Below are 21,659 nucleotides of genomic sequence, written 5' to 3'. Positions count from 1 at the left end.
CAGCAATCTTTCTTATTCTTTCAAGAAAGACAATATCCTTTTCTCTTCACAGAAAAGTGATAACGATTTAATATAAAATAGCAGTAACAACTTTCGAAATGAAATGAGAGAAACGAAATGAAGTTTCCTGAAAGCTCAAAGACTTCCGTCACTTCCTTCGGGACAGGACAGCAATATCAAGCTCAAAGACTTGATTATGTGAAGTCCTATCTACCATTTTCTATACTAATTCTATCAAGAACAAATTATAACAACTCAAAGACTGGGATATCTTATTCTTTTCTACTTAAAACAATGGGAAGTAGTATAAACTCAAAGACTCACAGCTATTTCTCATAAAATCTACTTCTAAACTCTCTTAAGAATAAGTGCAAGCACAAAGACTTACAGCTCCTCTCAAAACAATATTTATTCTAATTTATATTAACCTCAAATACTTGCAGCACACAGACTACAAATCAAATTCGATTAAGTTCTTTGAAGAAAAACTTGCAAGAAAGATAATATAGAACACAAACTGAAGTATGTAGCACAAATACTCAAAGCTTGAGCAATTTCCTTCTATTCCTTTCAATTCTTGAATTCACACATGAAAGCTCAAAAACTTCTTTGCTGTAAATTGGCAGAGTTTTTGCTTGCTTTCCAAAAAGATAAAAATTACAATAGACCCCTCAAGTATTTATAGAAGAGGAGACTTGAGAAAAAGGTGGGAAGATCCTAACTAACTTGAGAGATTCTCTCAACCACAAAGACTTATTCAATAACTAACTAAGGCTTATTCCAACTACAGTCCTACCTAAACAAAACTTGTAGTTGCCTTACATGTAATTACAAAAGTGCAAGTAAAGACTTAACTTGCATTTTACAAAAAGGCTTTTACATGTAACTTGTCAAAAGAAAAACTACAACTAAAAGATTACAAATCTGGAAAATACAACTAAGTGTTGAAAAACACTTAAGTTGCAGCACGTAAAGACATGAATCCTTCAAAGTTCTAGATGATCATTCTTAGTTCATCAGGATCCGGTTCATGGGTGTTCTTGGCAACAACCATGGTCTTCACAATGGTATCATGGCATCGGAGGAGCGTACAGTTGTCCTTCTCCAAGATGGACTGAATTTCATGCAAAAAGATTTGGTGTTTCATCAAAATTTGAATTGAAGCAGCTGAGAACTATTTGCTCCTCCATTCATTATGAATCCTCATCTGTAAATCCGCAAGAACTTCTTCTTCTGGTATCAGCTCTCCATCCTGACTTATTATGTTGCAAGAGGCCTTTTCACAATGACAAACAATATCTTGAAAAACTTCACCCCGTAATCTCATTGCATCACCAATCTCCTCAATGAAGGATTTAAGAACAAGGGCCTTATTTTCCAAAAGCTCTTCAAATTCCAAGTACATGACCCTGGAACGGATAATGGCATGCTCCTATAGAACACTCAACTGTTGTTGGGGCATGGTGCGCCAAATTGTCAAACTACCTTCAACACTTTCCAGATTCTTCTTAAAAGCGTCGGAGGTATGACTTAATTTATCTTCAATAGTCTCCAACTTAGACATCACCTGAAAAATGTCTTTTAGATCATGAGGCTGATCAACCCAGGAATCCAATGCTTGTAATTCTGAGCAGCCCTTTCAACACTACGAATTGATTCTCGTGCCTCAGTAGAACTTGAAGGATTACTCACCTCACCAGTATGTTTTGTGATTTTACGAACAGCTGCAACAAGTTGTCGGTTGTCCTCTTCTAGCTTGTCTTTCTTAGCTAAAAGTTCATCACACCGTTGTACCAGTGAAGCTACAGAAAACTAAGCATCATGTTTAATCACCTCATGCGTTTGCTTACCCAATTCTATCCTTGTAACTTTGTAATCAGCAGCTGACATCTCTTCAAGTGGCTTATCTGCAATGGGTTCAACAATTTCAGCTACCTTCATCTTGTTGCTATCAACAGTTACTCTGGAGATAGTCTTGGCCTTTTTAAAACCTTGGGTCTAGATTGTTTAGGTTGCTGATAATCAAAGGCATTAGGTGAGATTTCTTGCTTCTTCCTTTTTGGAGTAAAAGAACTAAGCCATGGAGGTAAAGCCATCAACTCTCCTTCAGTAGCAGCTACAAGCAAAGGAGAAGCAGTTTCTGTTTGAACAACTGTGGTCATCCTAGGAGGAGTGTCTGTTTAGATGGCGACCACGGTTTGCTCAGTGACCAATCGGCATGAAGATTGCCTCATAAATTCTTCAAAGCTAGAAGTGGAGGTATCAATCTCTGACAGTTGGATACATGCAGGAGTATCTTTAGGAACTTCTAGCACACTCTCTTGTTGATGATCAGGAGGCGGCTCGTATGCTGAAATAGGAATGGCATTCTGAGGAGACTCTTCTACCATTAAGTCAGGAGGAGAAAGGGACGTCTCAATGGAAACTGAGGAAGGGATCTCATGAGGCGAGTCCGATGTTGGAGACATAGGAGCATCATCAAATTGCTGCCCTTCTTCTAGATTATCAAGATCGATCACCTGAACATGAAACCATGCCTTTTCCTTCCCACGAACTGTCGCCTCCTCAGGAGGAAGCACTACTGCCCAACTAACTCGCAATTTGATCCTGGTGCCAGAAGATGATGCGCCTTCCTTGTTATCAACTTGAATCTCAGACTTACGTCCAAGAGGCCCCATAGAATCATCTTCTTTCCCAACCTTGATTTTGATGAGTCTAACACCATTACTTTTCAACCAAGCGTTGGTGTTAGCCAAGATAGGCTGAAATCTCTCAAGAATGGATATGCACTCCTTGTGTGACTATTGGATTAAAGGAAGTGGAGCTTCCTCAACCCTTCGTGAAATATATTCAGGATCAAGTACATGCCCATCATCAGTCATCCCTTGTGAAATATCCACCAAGTTTAAATCAACAACTTGCTCAACAGTGAGCCTGCAGTAATCCATCTTCAGGATTTCCACCTCTGTACAGAGATCTACCCAGATATCCTCAATACAACGCACGTGCACGAAGGATTTTTTGATCTTTTCCTTCATACCCCGATAATCAAAATCAGCTCTGGACTTAAACCTTTTGAGTTTAATTTCCTGCATCTCAATCTCCATAGCCTTGGCTTTGATAGATGTGACAAGAGAATTCCGGCCAATTTTCAATGGGTTTGTTGTAGAAATCCCCATTCCAACCTTATGTCTGATGGACTGATGAGCGCAGATAGCCATGATCTGTCTTCCCAACTCCATAAGAATGATCTTATCAGTTGGGTATCTAGGGAGCATGTATGGCTGCCCACTATAGCATCCGACTCTCATATAGGTAAAAGTCGGGAATTGAAGAAACAAGCATCCATGCTCATTCACTCTTTCCCATGCCTCATCTGATACCCTTTTGTTCTTCAGAGTTCTGTCAAACTGACACATGAAGTAACCAAAGAATACATGTTGAACTCTTCTGAAATGCAATCTGCTGGGTCTCAAAGGCAGCTGATCATAATATTCCCATACCAGTATAAGCGAGCGATCACCCTTGGTAGAAAGACCAAGGAAATGTCTGAGTGACGTTGCCAAATACACTAAGTATGAATTCATATAGAAAGTCAATTGTGTTTGCGTCAAGGCGGATTATTGCTTCACCATCATCATTTTTAATGGTTCTCGTCTCCTTGTCAAAGTGATGGGCGCAAGCGAGAACAAATTCAGGTTATAGGGCAGCCACTGGAAAAGAAGATGCGTGATGGATATGGCTGTCCAACAATCGCTGCATATTGCTATCTTGCGGATCCTCTACCCTCTTGACAAATTCCGACATGTCCACATGCCCTATCTCTGTATCTTTTATGCAATCCAAAGGAGAAGAGAATTGAGAAGGTGAAACCTCATTTTGGTACTTATCATATTTATACTTCATCTTTTTTGGAATTGGAGATGAGGGCAAATCTGACATTGAAGGACAACCTGGTATACTGCGATGAAAATTTAAAAGTGTTAAGGCAACATCATAATCAGCTGCAACTAACATTTTTCCTTCTTCAAATGGGAAGAACTTCAACCCTTTCACTTCACAATTTTGTGAGAGAAAGAGGGGAAATAAATGATAAATGCCAAGACTCTTGACTTTGACTAATTTCGGATCTTGAGGAAAATTTTACAAGTATACAAGTTTGGGAAGAATGCACATGGAATCGGATTTTTAAAACCCGAATGCAAGTATACTTGTAAAATGGTAAATGGAGAAATGGGTGAAAAATGGGAATTAGACTTGCGGGAAATGACGTGAACGGAAAGTAAGGATATAGGCGTTATGGATGGATAAAAATGGAAAGATTTTGGGAATGACATTTTCATAAAAATGGGAAGAAATTTGAACATGTAATCGGGTTCTAAAAACCCAATTTTGGAAGGATGAGCATTTTTCATCTTTGCAACTTGGAATTTCAACAAGAAGAGGATTAAAAATTTTAACCGTAAGGGAAGAACAATGATTTTCATCCAACTTGTAATCGGGATTTAAAATCCCGAATACAAGTAAAGAGGGAAAATGAGGAAGATCAATTCAATTCAAAAATTGCTTATCAAGGGGAAAATCTCTCTCACAAAACAGATTTTTGGGGAAAAAACAACATATTTACAAATTTACAACTAGAAAGGAAAATAAGAAAATGAAACAAGAAAAAAAAAGAAATCATACCTTCTTTCAATCTGAAAATGCCCCTCCAAAAGATGATCAATCTTTGAAAGAAGGAAGAATAGCTCTTAAATAGAGATTAACCACAATCAAAAACCCTGGCCACGTTTTTACCAAAACGCCATAAACTGAAAAATGTGGCAGCAAATGCAAATAAAATGGCCCAAGGAGGGATCGAATCTTCTTCTAACTTCAACGCCTAGGCAAGAGAGGCAAAAATAATTTAGGAGATTGCTGCTTTGCGGAGTAAAAATCCCCCAAAATGTGGATTCAAGAGACCACATGATAAACCATTTTTTGCAAAAAAAAATAAGGGTAAATCATCACCAAACAGCAGCAACGTGTTCTTCAACCCGCATAAATTGCCTTGCTACAAAATCGCATCCTTACTCTTTGAATTTGTCCACAAAAAATTGGGAAGAATTTGTGGAAAAATTGGCTTAGGAGAAGAAAATCGGGTTTTTGGGAAGAAAATACAAGTTTTAATTCATGTATTCACATGCAATAGAGGAAATCGGGTTTTATTTCCCATATAACAAGTCTTAATTGTCACTTTTCCCTCAACAAGGCAAAATCGGGTTTTAAAAAAGCAATTACAAATTTAAAATCCTCCAAAATGCACTTTATAGAGAAAATCGGGTTTTTTAGGCAAAATAGCAAGTTTTAAATGTCACTTTATTTCATTTCTAGGCAAAATCGGGTTTTGGAGAGAGATGTGCAAGTTACATTTTACTTGCAAAGGGAACATAAAATCCCTACAACAAGTTTTAATAACTTGCACATATGTAATAGAGGTTAAAAATCCCTATTACAAGCAAAAGACATTACAGTAGGGGTTTTTCAAAAGAATTACAACTAAACCTGTAACTTATCCAAAAAATCCCTATTTTAACATAAATAACCAAAAAGCAACAAGGGGGAAATAAAAAGCAAATTACAAGTTCTTATTTTTCAATTAAGTGCACTTGTAATTAGCCTAAAATTTCCCTACAAAGACCAAAACAAAGGAAATCATTAAAACTTGCAATTCAAGGAAAATTTCCCACCTGCAGTCAGGGAGAAAAAACCCGAAATTGAAGGAAAGACATAGCAAACGAACTTAGAATGCGACGAAATTCGAAACGCAGTTCGAGGATGGACTGAGGATTAAGCCAGTCCAAGGATTAGGCGAAATTCTACCTCGGGAAGCATGCCAGAGTAAAATTTTCATTTTTTGACAAAAATTTCATATAATGGCCCTTCATTTTTTAAAACAAAAATGAGGACAACACTATTTTGCTTTCAGCCATCAGCATTCCTCATGAGGATGCGATTTGGTACCCACTTTGCATTTAAATATATCTAGACTCAACTTGTTTCTTTTGTGTTCTCATTTATTGACTCATTGGATGCATCTTCTCATTGAATTTTGCAAAAAAAAAGCATTTCAAATTAAATTTAAGCAATTTTTTAAGTTCCCGAGTTTTTCCCGAGTTTTTTTTTTCAGGCCTTGGGAAGTTTTTGGTTTTGGCGAGCAACTATGATTCTAGCCTTCAAATTTTCTGAGCAGTATTCGGTATATGACAATTAAAGTATTTTTTAATACTTTATTATTTTCCCCTTGGCCTAGGTGTAAATGGCGTATGACACAAAGGGGATCGATTTAATATTTAATTTATCAACTTATAGCCTAAGTCTGGATCAATTTAATATTTAATTTATCACTTCTTATATTATTGGCAATTTTAATAAAGTGACTCATCTATGCACTTGGGGGATTTGGGAAGGAGATGGAATGAAATGAAATGAAAGGCCAATTATAAGAAATTTGAATGTCAGTGTTTAATCCCATATTGGAGGCAAAGGAAGTTCGATTTGGAGAGAATATTATAAATAAAGGCCTTGGGCTCTCATTTTGGGTATCCAACAATATTATAATGAAGTGTTGTTGGAATACTAATTGAATGCTTTGAGGATTGTCTCTTCCTATATTGAATGCTTGGCTTCTCGCTTGAAAGATAGCGACTAGTTGAGACTTGGGACCATTCTTCACTCAAGAGAATAGATGGAATTCATTGCGAAGTTTGTGCTCGAAGTTTTCTGATTTTGGAGTGTTGTGTGTGAGTTCTAGGTTGCTGATTTTCAGTGTGTTGTAGGTGTGTTTTGCTCATAAGTTTCTACATGGTCTTCTGTCGGTTCTAGGTATTGGCTCGTTATTTCTCTATGCTCTAGGCAATCATTCCTTTAAGTTTTTAGCGCTAATCTTGGAGTCTTAATTTTATAATTGCAAATCGATTTTCTTCCCTAGATGTACCATGCTAGAGCTGCCTTGGGATGCGTGCAAAATAGTTTTGGGTCTATTTGATGTGTTTTGTCAGTTCTAGCTTAATCGCCTATCTCCTAGCTTTCAATTGCATCTGATTTGGGGTCATTCCATTGTGTGTGGGCAAAGTTGTGAGCGATTTTGTGAGTTTTGTAGTTGTTGGTCTGCGTATTTCCAGCTTGCTGCTTGCTGTTTGCATATCAGATTCTGAAATTGATTGTGAGAAATGTGTTTTTTGGAGTGGTTAGCCATTGGTGATTTTGGAGTGCATATCTTATCATTTGCAACAATGGACAGCGATGATCTTATTGTGAAATCTCATGTTATATATTGTAAAGTTGATTAGTAGTACTAACAACTATTTCTCTCAAGAATTGTAACACAAGACCCATTGAATAAGTGGAAGAGGCTGACCTTGCCGCCTATCTTTCTTATTGTAATGTTCTCCTCCCGCTGAATAAGCGGTTGAGTGGATTGTATTTATCATTTTCAGTCCTCCCACTGAATAAGTGGTTGAGTGATTGTTATTTACTTCAATTTCATTGGCATTGTGATTGGCTGGTCATACCGTCAAATTGTTGTTAAAACTTCTACTACCCACTGGACAAGCGGAAGGGGTTGGGTTGTCGCCCAGTATTGTAATTTCAGTTGATTTTGGAAGCTAATGATCCCCTTATCACCACATGCTCTCACCTTCCCACACTGGGCTCTTGGTGATCACAAAGTGGAAGGGTTACCTTTCAAAAGCATTTTGATTATCATTTTCTAACCCTAACGGGTGCTTGTGATGTTTGTAACTGGAAAATTTTGAAAAAAAATCAAGGGGGATATTTCATAAGTCTCTTAGGCTTGGTGTAGAAATGGCTCAAGGGAAGTCCCCATTCCTTCCAAGCATAAAGAAATGTAGAGGAATTCCGAAATATGGCACAAAGAAGGCAATTCCTCTCAAGATTGGGTAAACGGGCTCAAGGAAGCCAGCACCCTGCCTAGATGAGTAGGATGACACAAAGAAGGTCAATCCTCTCTAAGTATAAGGGCTCAAGGAAGCCAATGGGCCGCGAATGACTCAAAGAATGTCAGCCCACACAAAATGGCTCAAGGAAGCCAGCACTAAACCTAGTTAAATAAGACAATTCAAAGAAAGCCAATCCCTCCCAAGTTGGACAGAGATGGCTCAAGGAAGCCAATCTCTCTCAAGTGGGCAAAAGGGCTCAAGGAAGCCAGTCCCTTCAAGATACAATATTTTCAATAGAAACTAAGTAGTAATTTTTCTAACATTTATCATTACTTTGATTTATACGATTATATGTTTAGTACTACTAATCTATGTGCAGGTTCATCCAAGAAAGAAGACAAGGAGGAGGAAAATTGCTTGACAAGCAAATTCAAGAGGGGGAGACTGTGATGTCCCCACTCCTGTCAGCACACGACCGATTTGACACCATTCATCAGTTTCAGGAGAGACAAAATTACGAAGGAGATATCTTTTATATGCAAACGTATACTTCTCATAACCAATACTCATGATTCTAAGCACGGGGAGTTCCTATAACATATCATCGTCACAATAGAAGACGGAGCAGCAGATTAGTCAAAGTATGATTAAATTGGAAAAGTTCAAAAAGCATCATAAACCAATCGGTATTGATCTGAGAGTGATACGGCTTAACAATAATTATGGATGGCAACAATTAAGAGATAACAAACAATCATTAAGAGATACGATTTACATAACAACCGATTTGATGGAAAAATGCGATTAAGACATTAATCACTATTCATCAAAGGACACGATTAAGTAAGGGAGACATATTTTCACATCCAAAGGATGTTACCTTTCAAGTTTGCAAGATATATAATGGATATATCAAATCCATTCTCTGGGTACATGGCAGAATCTACACATCATAAATAGTAGCAGGCCTCTAGTGGCATGTACCAGTTCAAACACGACAATATTTAAGTATTGCAGATTATTATCATTATCCAACCCCTATGGATTCCTTGCTTTAATCATCATCGCACTAAGTGTGAGGGTATTTTAATTCACCTACACACACACACACACACATATATATAATTCTTTATATATCAGAGACAGCAAGTGACAATATTCATTACGATACATAATTATCTTCATACTATCTATTACATGGTTTAATCACCATAATTAGATGGTGTAATTTCCAGAAATTGAAGTAACTGTCCCAATATTACTAGTTATCTTAATAAGGGGACATTACACCTTGGTTCTCTTGGGCTTGTTGCAGAGGGATAGACTCGAGGCGCCTTGGGTGATTCTCCTTGAGCTCCATAATGAGAACTGGTGTAGGAAGAGAAAGGGTTGTTGAATCCTTCATATACACTTTGCAATATATTAAGAATGACAAATATATGTTCTATCATGACATAATGGGAATGTTGCCTAATTTGTTGTGCGGGTCCCAAACCAAGCTTTAGTGGACGTTAGAGTCCTTCTATTGTTCTCTCTGTGTACTAAAATTGTGATTCTAGGACAGAATATAAGAGGGTCCCATTAAGGGACATTACAATTGCTAAGAATCGAAAAGGGGTCAACACAACACCTTGGGGAATGACATGGGGAAAAAGGGGAATGTGGATCACAACAAACAAATAAGTGACTTGGAACCTCCAAAAAGGAAATCACGCCATTTCAAAAGTCAATAACAGCAATAAAAAAGAGCACTGCCATAAAAGGGGACGTGGAGACTTACGCCTACATATTACTTGGGAGTCACTTCAACATAGGACCTTGCAAGCAGGTTCTTCTATGTTATTTGAATTTAATTAAATATTATTTTAACAATATTTTAAATAGAATGATGTGAATATTTTATTTTTTAAAAAAAAGATTCGAGCCAGTATTTATTTATTTAAATCTTGCAATTGAAAACAAACAAATAAAAAACACAAAAAAATTGAATTGCCAAATATATATATATATATATATATATATAAATAAATAATAAGAAAAAATCTAATATACATCTGAACTAATAATAATCTTCCTATAGTTACAATAATATTTTCACCACATTTGCCTCTAATCACCCAATGTCGTGTAGCTAGGAAAAAGTCATTTAGTCATGGGATCGACTTATGATGCAACAACTTCAAAATATGCAACAGGCAAATAAAATAACAGCAGAAATCATTCCTTTCTCTCATTCATAAATAACATGATATTATAAAAAATCTAACGTAATCCTTCTTTGCCACAACAATAAACTGCCAAAAGATACAGTTAGAAAAGGAGTATGGCCTACAACAGTATTTAATCTTGTTGTGGTTTCCTAAAAGGTACAGCCTGCAAGGATAGATTATCTCTCCAATAAAAACTAATAAGACCATGTAGCAATAAAACTAATATCACCAATAAACCCCAAACTAAAAGTCATGAACTAGAGCAACAAATTGAAAACTGGAAAGTCACATAAAATGCTTACACCCAAGATAAAAGCATTGAAAACAATGTCTAATGAAGCTCACTGCTAATCCCTAAATCAGACCGCACTAGAAACTAGAAGGGTTTTCATCCTAGAAACTTTAAAAATCCAAAAGCTTTTCATCCTCGAGAAGAGAAGAAAATGAATGCACATTCATTCTTGAAAAACGTGATTGCTTTGAAAAGTATGTAGAGAATTTTCGAAAGCATTCCTCATATTTATAACTTATTTTACAAAAATAAAATAATATTTATTATTATTATTATTATCTTCTCAAAATTATGAAAATATAATAAAGTGTTATTTTTCACCCTTTTGCATTATGGGCCTAGCAACACTTTTAATCACTTATAGCACCTTTTATTTAAATAATTAAATATAGGTTATCTTTTAATTTTACTTTTTGACAATTTAATTATTTATTTAATTTTCCCATTTTAAATGATTAATGAGTCATATTTTAATATAAAAATATTTCCAACAATTTAAATTAATTCCATATGTTCGAAAAAAGGGACATGACAAGTAAAGCCATGTAATGTCCCTACCAAAAAATTTCATCAAACTTGCAAATTTCCCAACTTTAGCTCACAGGCATTTCGTCAAACACCATTCAATATTTCTGATTTTTATGATCAACTGCAACTATTCTTTATTATCAAAGGCAAATTAACAAACGATTGGCAAGTACTGAAAAATCATTCACATTTTGACAAACAATTGGCCAACATACTTATATATGAAATCAATTGATACCAAACATATTTAAACTGATACAAATTTCATACTAACCCCCTTTGAGCTGTAGCTAATTACAGAATACTAGTATTGCAGCAGAATGATGCTGGATAATACAAAGATATAATGTTGTATAAATCGCATTCATGGCTGTAGCTCTTTTTGCAAATGCAGATCTGAATGTTTAAATGCCTTACATGATGTTGGAGCTGACGCTAATGATAACTCATTTCCATAGTCTGTTAAAAACTTAAAACAACCAATTCTCCCTCATTTCAAACAACTTGACCACTGTTGAAGCTGAATATACAAAGTAATCAGAATATATTTTAGTAGAAATCTGAGTGAAACATAAATTATATAATATCTGATAATAATTATAATTTATATCCCAAACTGCACGTGATCCTTATTTTCCTATGATTGCCATAGGCATTGCCAAAAGCTGATTTAATATTCAAAGATTCCCAACAAGGGAATCTATACATCCATGTGTTCCCAAGCCTCTCTAAACCCTTGCGATCTCCTTTAATGAAGGCTGCAGCTGGATATATTAGAGGCTTTAAGCCTCATTCAAGTGATCACCACTCACACAAAATAATTGCTGAATTTATTCAAGTAGTGATTACCCTTCAAAATGGTACAGAAGCTTTAATATGGGAAATTTCTCCACAATTATTATAATAAATAAATATTTTCTGAATTTTCAAGATCACTTCACATTTAATAATTATTTTTTGCAAGTAAATACTCCAAAAATATTACTATTAGAAATGGCAATATGATATTACCTGAGTCAATTTCTCCAAATTCGAACATGTAGTAGATTTTCAATAAATTTATATCCTGTTAACTCTTTGAATCTGTGATAATATTTTATTCTCCAACACGAATCCCAACTATGAATCTTGGCTGAATTCACCTTTGAATCTTTTCTGCACAAACTGTGACTCTGAATAAATCACACAATATTGGGTGGGTGGGTTTTCGTCCACAAAACTAATATTCGCCTTAGGATTTCCATCCTAGGCTAAATAGTTGAACAATCACTTAGACTCCCAAAGAGACTTTCACCAAAATGAATAACCAAGAATGATGAAATAAGTTTTCACAATCCTCCTTTTAAAACCCTCCTAGAACTTTCCGAAATTTAAATTATAAAATCACTTTTTTTATAATAAACCTTTTTAACTCCTTAAACGCGACTTTATATTAATTTACTTTTTGGCCCCAAAGTAGATTCACTTTGGAAAAATGAAATATTCAGTTTGATCACATAATTAATTAGATACAAGTTGTCTCAAAAATATTAACTTAGACAACTTTATCTAATTAATTTTATTTTTTTCATCAAAAACTTGGGCTAAAATGAGGACATTACAAGCCAACTGCTTTGGGACGCGTCTATTCTGGCTCCAAAACGGCAATACGGATTGACTAACATGCGTGTTAGTCGCGCGTTTTACACCGTCGATTTTGCAATAAACAGCTGCGATTGACTAACCTGTCGCTAACACGTTGTACGAAAGGTCTGTTTTGGAGCCAGAATAGCTTCAGCCACTACTTTGTCCCTTTTAAAACTTTAAAACTAATATAGCATCTGTAATGTCCCCTTCCTAGGTGACACGCAGTTGAGCAAGGATTGGCCTATCATCAAGTTCCCATAGGCCAGTGGAGCGAAGAGGGAACCCATACTGAGGCTTGTGGAGTTGCGCAGGGGCTTTATAAGCCATTTTGGATGTTTAGAGGCAGTTCCTATTTTCTAGGAGAGATCCCCATTTTTAGGGAATGACTGAGAGTTGGTTTCGGGGTGTCTACGGACCATTCCAGATGATTTGAGACCATCTCCTATTTTTTAGGGAGGACTGGCAGTTGTCGAGTTGACCACCAGAGAATTGGGGAGCAGAGTAGGAGCCCTTGCATGCATTTTCAATTACTAGGGAGCAAAGCAGGAGCTCTTACGTGCATTTTCAGTTGATTGGAGACAATCCCCTAACTTTTAAGAGAATCCCTATTTTCTAGGAGGACACTATTAGTTCACCTGCTATTTTTAGGTATCACGAGGATAGCGTGGGCATTGACAGTTTTTAGTTCGGAGTCCAAGTGATAGATTTAAGAATAAATTTGGATTAAATAAATTATTGTCTAAAGTTTGATTTAATTAAGACACTTTATATTATAATAAATTATAATAAAGGGGCCCCCCTTGTGCCATGATGCCTAGGAGACATAGCATAAGTTGTTTTAAAAACAACTTAAAATAATAAAAGGGAGACTAGTGAAAAGGTATGTTCAACATAGAGGAAGGCCAAGTATTTTAATAAAACATTATAAAGTGTTTTAAATAAAGCATGGAAACCCTAAAAGGTACATTTAGGGTTAGAGGCTAATAAAGTGACTTGTCGGGCAATCTTTGAGGATTCATTCTTTCATTTTTACATCAGCTATTTTGAAATTGAGCTCTGCAAATGGATTTCAGCAACAGACAAACCTCCATTGAATGAAAATTGTTGGTGTAATTATTTATTCTTATAGGATATAATTACACTTTACTTAAGTTAACTTAGGATAATGCATCTCATCGTAGTTTGGATATGAGTCACTTAGGGAAGTGTGCACATAGAGATGTAGCTTGTACAATAAATTCCACCTTTTGTGGTCTTATTTTGCTATTACATTCCACATTCGGTGGGTGATCCACCTCTTGTGGAATATTATATTATTTCTCCTACCTACCCCTATTTTTTCTTACCTACCCTTGTTTCTCATTGAGCCACATGTCATGATTGTGTGCTCACATATCCATTTGGCCTTGCCTATATATGCAGGCCTATATTCATTGTATTGGTCAATCCAGTTGATCATTTGTATATTGATGAGAATACAGTTTGTTCTTGTCATACTATTGTCTCTCTTTTATGTGCTTTTCATTGTGCCCTTGATCTTGGCAAAATCTCACAAAAGCTCCTTGGGGATCAATGAATTGGACGTCAACCCAGTTCATAATTGTGGGGAATTCCTACAGCATTCCTGTTTGTGCTTCAATTGAGAGTTATATCAGCAAATTCAGAACATTATCAGCAGATTCAGACTTTGTATTGCAGATTCAGGAGGGTTTGGAGACCTGCAAAGGCAGTCATACCATTTCTTGAGCCAGCCATACCTCCTCCTTGCTGGCCATACCACTTGCAGCCCTCTGGCTTAATCATTTGGGTCGTACAATTCAGTAGAAGGCTGGAAATTGTTGTAATCTTCATTGTCATCACTTTCCTACAGGAGTTTGATGCATTCTATAGGCTATAGATGTCAATTGTGGTCTAGATCAAGGATTATTTGAGGGAAAGGAAATTCAACAATCTTGCCTAGAGGCCAAGCACATTTCTTAGCAGTTTCAATATATTTGTTTTTAATAATTATTGTTGATGCAAATAAACTTCATTGGAGTCATTGAACATCTTTGGGCGCTCATCCATTGTCACTTATTCAAGATTATTCAATAAATCCCCTCTTCTGGCTGGGCGTTGGCCTCCTAGTATGTTCATTATGCCTTGATGGAATAGATTTCTAGATTCTGGAAGTTATTATATTGCTGTCATAAAAATCATAATTCTAAAGTTTAAAATCAGTCAATTGTATTCTTGCATTTTTCTTTCCAAGTGTTGGTTTATTGGCATTTGATTATGGAAAAACACTATGCAAACTATTGAAAACAAACCCAATCAAAAACCCTCAGCAAAACAGTTATAAAACATCATTACAGCAACTTGAAAACAAGAAAAACTTCAGCTCAGACTGGTTGGGGATCTTTCAGCATCTTTGTTGCATTGTAATTTGCAAACATGTCTTGCATTAAAAAGTGCTATAATGCTGCAAATGCTTATTGTTATATATTGGTATGCAAAGGTCAATGTCAATGGAACACAACACACAAAATACTTTTTGACATATAATTCTCAAGAATTTAAAATTCCACCAATTTTTTTACTTTTATTATGCATAACAAGATGCTTTCAAGTTAAATTTACCATCCTTAATAAGATTTCTATTTTTCAGCAACTCTTATTTGCTATCTATTGCCTCGTTCTTAATGACAAGCACAATATTGAAGTCACATCTCATAATATATCTCCAACAATTTTTTAAGACATACTTTTCCTTAAGAGATCAAAAGACAATATAATTTTCTTGCATTTAACATCCTTGATAATCTTAGCCATGCATGGGCATATAAAGAACATACCTGAAATCCAACCGGTGGACTTGGTCCAACCCCATCCTTAATATCCTTGTATTGTAAACCAGACTCAGTTGTCACCATTGGAGCCTACAAAAACAAATAAATAATGACACAAATATTTGTCAAACTCCTATTTCAATAAAAAAAGGGGCAGATGCTTTCTTCACTCTAGTGTGAAAGGTTGAGCTATATCATGCTACCAACATCTTCCATTTTTAGCTGAAACTAGAAAAAACAGAAAAGAAACTTGGGGAATTTGTGAGGGGAGTTTTGTAGATGTCTTTTAGTATTCAAGCTTTTACAAAAAAATAAGCGTTGTTCTATCTCATTAAAAGATGTCTTCCTTATTGTAACTAACTTAGAAAGACAAAAAGACTTTTCTACCATTAACAATAACCAAACAAAAGTGAAAACAGACTACTCTCATGAGCCATGTCTTATGCAATGGTGTTGAGCTTGTGTGCATTTTTAGCTTTCATGGTAGACTAGATATTTTGCCAACTTCAAGATGCTTTGCTTTCTGCAAGGAAGAGAGGACTGAAATTATTGTATTTGCAAATCATCTAAAATATCTTTAACCTAAAAGCTTTTTGAGCTTTCTGCTTCTGCTTTATACACCACTTCAATAGACGCATTACATTTGTAAGATAGTTTCACCACATTAGACATTTTGTCATTGATGTCAAGTGGATAGCTCAGAAAAATTTTGGATTGAGTTTGAAGTGCTTTTCAAGCTGTTGTTTATTCATTAGATCTTCTTCATATTGGTTGAGTTGTTTGACGTGCTTGAGCTGCTTGAGCTACTTGACATGCTTGAGCTGCTTGAGCTGCTCAACCTACTTCAGCTGCTTGCTTGGCTGTTAGCTTGAGCAGTGTGTGTGCCTGCATCAGCATCCATATGCTTACTTGTCTCTTATCAACTGCCATATCAGATTAACATGCCTTGTCACAGTTTGAACATTCTAAAGGATCCAATTTTTCTTTAAATTAAGGTGGCTAGTTTAAACCATGTGCTGGATATATTCCTAGGTGTCAATTATTTCTCTTTCATATTGACGGCATATGTAAAGGAGTCGTGCGTTTTTATTGGGAGTGTGCTTACTTGTTGGCATTGGTCTTCTTTATGGCAAAAGGATTCATTTTCTTTAATGCTTAGTGGTGGCGGCTTCCTTTGACAAAGGATTATTTGTAACGTTTTTTCTGACATGCCACTATTTTGACTTCGATTCTTTGTGAGTCGGTTTTCAGTTCCATTTGGATAATACGTGGATCCTGCTGTGTTTTTAAAAAGAGAAAAAGCTTTATCGTGGGTATTAATTATTTTGGCTAAAGTTGTGTTTTGAAGAAGTATTTCAAAGGTATTGATAATTTGATGTATCGTTTTTTTTTTAAAAGAGAACATTGACTGAAACGAATGAGGTGGTGCTTGTGCTGGACGTTATCTTCTTTCTTGAGGATATCTATGCGGCTGAAGGTTGGCATTCATCTTTTGATGATGGGAATCGTTTTTTTTAATAAGTTACGGCTTTGTTTTTAAGAAGAGAAGACGCAAGGGCTAGTGATATTCGGTTGTGGTGCCTTTGTGACAATCGACCTGTCTTGGTCAACAATATCACTGTGTTGTTGCGACTCCAAGGAGCGTTTTCATTTAAAAGCAATTAATCGTCATTAATTGTGGTGTGTCGTCAAGGATTATGGAGGAGTGTTGTGCAATACTTCTTTTGAATAAAAAAACGGGAGTATGAAAAAAGGTAGTTCCTGTACTGATAGAGTGAAGTAGAACGAGTTATGAAATATATATTAAAAAAAATTGTGTTCAGAATTACGTGGTGACAGCTCAATGTTGAGTAGTGTTGTGTATGCTGAAAGAGGGGATATCGGTTCTATTGATGTGTTTTTCATGCACATGCAAACACAAAATAAAATACCCTAAAGTATCTTATCCTCTCTTGAACAAAGTTACTCAAATGTTGAAGATTGTCTTAAGGATCACTTGAGACAACTCCAAGGTTCTGGTATGTCGGGTCACAATGTGTGGATAAGCTCAATGGTTTGATGTGATCATGCTAGAATCACAAAGGGGACTTACGTTGAATTGTTGAATGCTTGATTCACTGAAACTTGGTCATCTGATGCTGCAAGCTTGTGATGCTTTTTGTCATAAACTGTTAGGACCCGAAGGCAACTGAGAGGGGGGGGTGAATCAGTTGTCTATTAATTTCAACCCAAATATAACTTAATCAAACTTGATACTTAATACCAGTAAACCAAACTTAATGCCGGTTAACAATTTAACAGTTAATATCAATACCGGTGAAACTCAATGCATATAACAGAAAGAGAAACAACATCCACAACACATAACACAGAGATTTGTACGTGGAAACCCTATAAGGCGAAAAAACACGGTGGGAAACCTTACCCACAATCAGATGATACTACTGCAGATAGTATGTGTATACAAATGGGGTTTGCACATGCAGAAAGGCCAACCGCCTAGAGCTCACTGCTCAATCACAAAATAGGAGTCACACTGACTACAATTGGATGATTAAATCCAATGATAATGTACTACTCAAAGTAGCATCTCCAATGCTGGATTCAGTACCGGTTAAGCTCTGATAATCACCTTCAAACCTTCCTTGAACCTTCTCTATGGTCTGCTCATATGATCTTCAATATTCGCACATACCATGTAACCATATATCGTCTCTTTGTGTTGTTTCTTTTTTTTCTTACATCATCATACAAATGAGATCTTACATATATACCAAAACCTAAGACCAAATGTGTAGGTCGGCTAAGTGCCAAAACAGAATGCCAAAAACGAAAAACCAACAATCTCCAGAATAGATCAATACCAGAAATCAAAATACAAATGCAGAGAGTATATATCGCTCCCCAATAAGTAATCTCTCCCCAAAGGATAATGTTTGTTTTTCCATAGATATCTCTCCCCCTTTGACATCAAATGCCAGAGCAATACAAATACCAAATACAACCAATTCATAGAACCAATTACAATAACCAATTGTTATAACCAACTACTCCCCCTGAGAAGTAGCTCTCCTCCATCAAAGCCGAAAAAAAGGTTTCTCTGTTAATTTTGTCGGTTTGATGCCAATCATCAACTGTCTAAGTCTCTACCGGTGGGGGTATTACCCCAAGCTGCTCTCTGAGATATTCGAAAGTTTCCTTAAGCAAAGGCTTAGTAAAGATATCTGCAATCTGCTCTTTAGTATTCACATAAACCAATCTCACTTCTTTTGCTTCAACATTCTCCTTTAGAAAATTATATTTGATAGAAACATGTTTAGTTTTAGAGTGAAATATTTTGGAAATATGCCTCGAATTCTCCTGACCAGTGTTCGGGTTGATCAGTGTAACTTACCCCGATGGAACAACTTGTGGGAAGGTATCGAGTTGTGGACTTTTCCTATCAGTGTAACTCTGGCCGATGAACATGTTGCGAACAAGTATTGGGTTAGGTCTACCCGATGTATCCTCCTTGTTTGGTTATCGGGAAGCAATGTTCGGATTCACTTTTGTGGTAATCGGGTTAACATCGCCTATCGGGTTAGCCATATTGAAGTCCTGCCGATGTCCCGACGTAGCATGTTGGATGTTGTCCCGATCACCCAATGAAGTCGCCTTCACGTGCTTCGTCTATCGGAGGAGCACTGTTGGAGTCTGGCCGATGAACCGATGAAGTCGCCTTCGGCGATCAGGTTGTCATCGGCTATCGGTGGAACAAGTTGGAAGCTACGCCGATGTCCGATGAGTTCGACTTCTTCTGACTTGGAGTGCATTGCTCATCGGGGAAACAGTTCAAGGTATGTGCCGATGACCCGATGAAGTTGATTTAGGTGATTGGGGTAACTTTGCAGTACTGTTGCCAATAGCCAATAGGGCCGATCTGTCTGGAACCGCTTTGATGAAGTCGTCTACTGGTTCATCGGGGATCGGGATTGTTTGTTCGTAGTTATGCCGATGGCCGATGGAACCTTCTTCCTGTGATCAGTTAATAGGTGAGCAAGTCCGGGACGATCGAATGATTGTCGCTATACCGCTATGGCGAGATGTACGAAGGTTATCCATCGCGGCTTGGTGACCAAATGGTGGGACCCGGCAAGAGAGAAGCTCGAGCAAGTTAACAAGTGATCAAGTCCAGGATGATCGGACGATTGTCAATATGGCAAGATGCACAAAGTTTATTCCCTGCGACTTGGCGACCATGGGGGGACCCAGCGACAAAGAAGAGCTTCATTCCGGGCGATTAGTGAGACCGTGTTAAAGTGGCAAGGCAAGGACCCCGAAGCCAATCAGGGGGTGCCACGTGGCAGAGCGTAGAAAGAGATCAAGGAAGATCGGACGATCGGGATAGTTGTTTGGTTGTCTTCCCGATGACCCGATGGAATTGCCTTCGGTGATCGGGGTATCATCGAAAATCGGGAGAACTGGTTGTTTGCTACACCGATACTCGATGAGGTCGCCTTCGGCGATCAGGTTGACTAGATGAAATTTATGCCGAAGTCCGATGAAGTTGTTTACTGCTGATCGAATATCGGGGTAACTTTTCAGTGTTGGTTCCGATGGCCGATGGGGAAGTATCCGACTGCGGATGGTCGCCCGGACCGAAGTCCAAAAGACTAGTAGGCGGACACTTGGAATGTTTATGTCGGTGTATTTGAATACAAACCGACCCGACTTCCGGATGAATGTGGGATAATATGTTTTCCATGAGTTCATGAATGGACACGCTGTTACTCGGCGGTTACATTCCAAGGCCGTTGTACAAACTGACAAAGGAATGTTTGGTTGGACAGATGGCGGTTCCTAGAGATGTAACTGATGAGCAGTGCGAAGAAGGGTGTGCATGAAGGCTGTGTGGAGGTGATGGTTTTATAAGTAGCCAAGTCGATGTGTCTGCATGTGGTGAGAACAAAGTTCTGAGATCAGAGTTCGGAAAAGAGGATATGATAACTTTATTGTAATTGTGTTGTTTACTGAATAAAGTGATCTCTCTTTGGTGGTGGGTTTTTTACTCGTAAGGGTCTTCCCACGTATATCCGGTGTCTTTCTCTGGTGCTATTCTGTCTGGTTCATCTTAATCTTTTGTCTATGTTTATTTTAATGTACTACAAACTGAAATTGAAATACTTCCTTGCTTGCTAATCCCCTTAGAATTGACGATAGGAGAGCGTTTTCTGCACATGGCTTTCCTTACAAAATACCGGATTCTTAGATATATCAATTGCTGTTGAATTATCATAGTAAATGATTATAGGTTCTTTGCATTTTACCTTTATGTCCTTCAACATTTGCTTAATCCATAATACCTGAGTACAATTAGTTGCTGCTGTAACATATTCTGATTCTGTTGTTGATAATGATGTACAACTCTATTTCTTGCTCAACCATGAAATCAATCTGCTACCAAGGAAGAATGCCCTATCGGTGGTGCTCTTTCTGTCATCTACATCTCCTGCCCAATTAGCATCGGTGTATGCACATAAATCAAAATTTTCATCTTTAGGATACCATAAACCAAGATTTGTTGTGCCTTGTAGATATCGGAAAATCCTTTTCACTGTTGATTCATGATTTTCTTTAGGATTACTCTAAAGAAACAATACATACTGCATTCATAATATCAAGTCTTGTTTGTGTCAAATAAAGTAAACCTCCAATCATAGATTTATATCTTGTCGGATTAACAGGTGTTGATTCATCCTTCAATGATAGTTTATCAGTTGTAGTCATAGGAGTACTTACCGATTTAGAGTTTTCCATACCAAATTTCTTTAGTAGTTCTTTCAAGTACTTTGATTGATTTATGAGTATACCTTTATCAGTTTGTGAAATCTGCAATCCTAAAAAGAATTTTATCTCCCCAATCATAGACATTTCAAATTCTTCCTGCATCTTATTAGCAAAGTCTTTACACAATCCATCTTCTCCAAAAATGATGTCATCAACAAAAACTTCATTAACCAAGATGTCTTCATTAGTCACCTTGAAATATAAATTGTTGTCAGCATTACCTTTAGTGTAACCAAGATTCAAAAGATATTTGTCCAATCTAGCATACCAAGCTCTAGGAGCTTGCTTCAATCCATAAAGCTTTCCTTTATTTGCAAACCATATCTTTATCATTTGTCAATGAAAATCCATCAGGTTGTTCAATGTAAACTTCCTCTTCAAGATCACCATTCAGAAATGCACATTTTAC

General features: G+C 36.9%; 1 protein-coding gene across 2 annotated transcripts in view; it reads right to left on the bottom strand.

Moving 5' to 3' along the window:
- Nucleotides 1–21,659, bottom strand: part of LOC131061246 (peptidyl-prolyl cis-trans isomerase FKBP16-3, chloroplastic) — a 283,352-nt gene that overhangs the window by 196,528 nt on the left and 65,165 nt on the right. For both annotated transcript variants that reach the window (XM_057995165.2, XM_057995808.2), the window contains exon 3: nt 15,431–15,514. In XM_057995165.2, coding sequence (XP_057851148.1) covers nt 15,431–15,514 — 84 coding nt within the window. The remainder of the gene's footprint in view (nt 1–15,430; nt 15,515–21,659) is intronic.

Source organism: Cryptomeria japonica, chromosome 3, assembly GCF_030272615.1.
Source record: "Cryptomeria japonica chromosome 3, Sugi_1.0, whole genome shotgun sequence".
Taxonomy (NCBI): domain Eukaryota; kingdom Viridiplantae; phylum Streptophyta; class Pinopsida; order Cupressales; family Cupressaceae; genus Cryptomeria; species Cryptomeria japonica.
The sequence above is the reverse complement of the archived record's forward strand: the minus strand, read 5'-3'. Positions and strand labels throughout refer to the sequence as shown.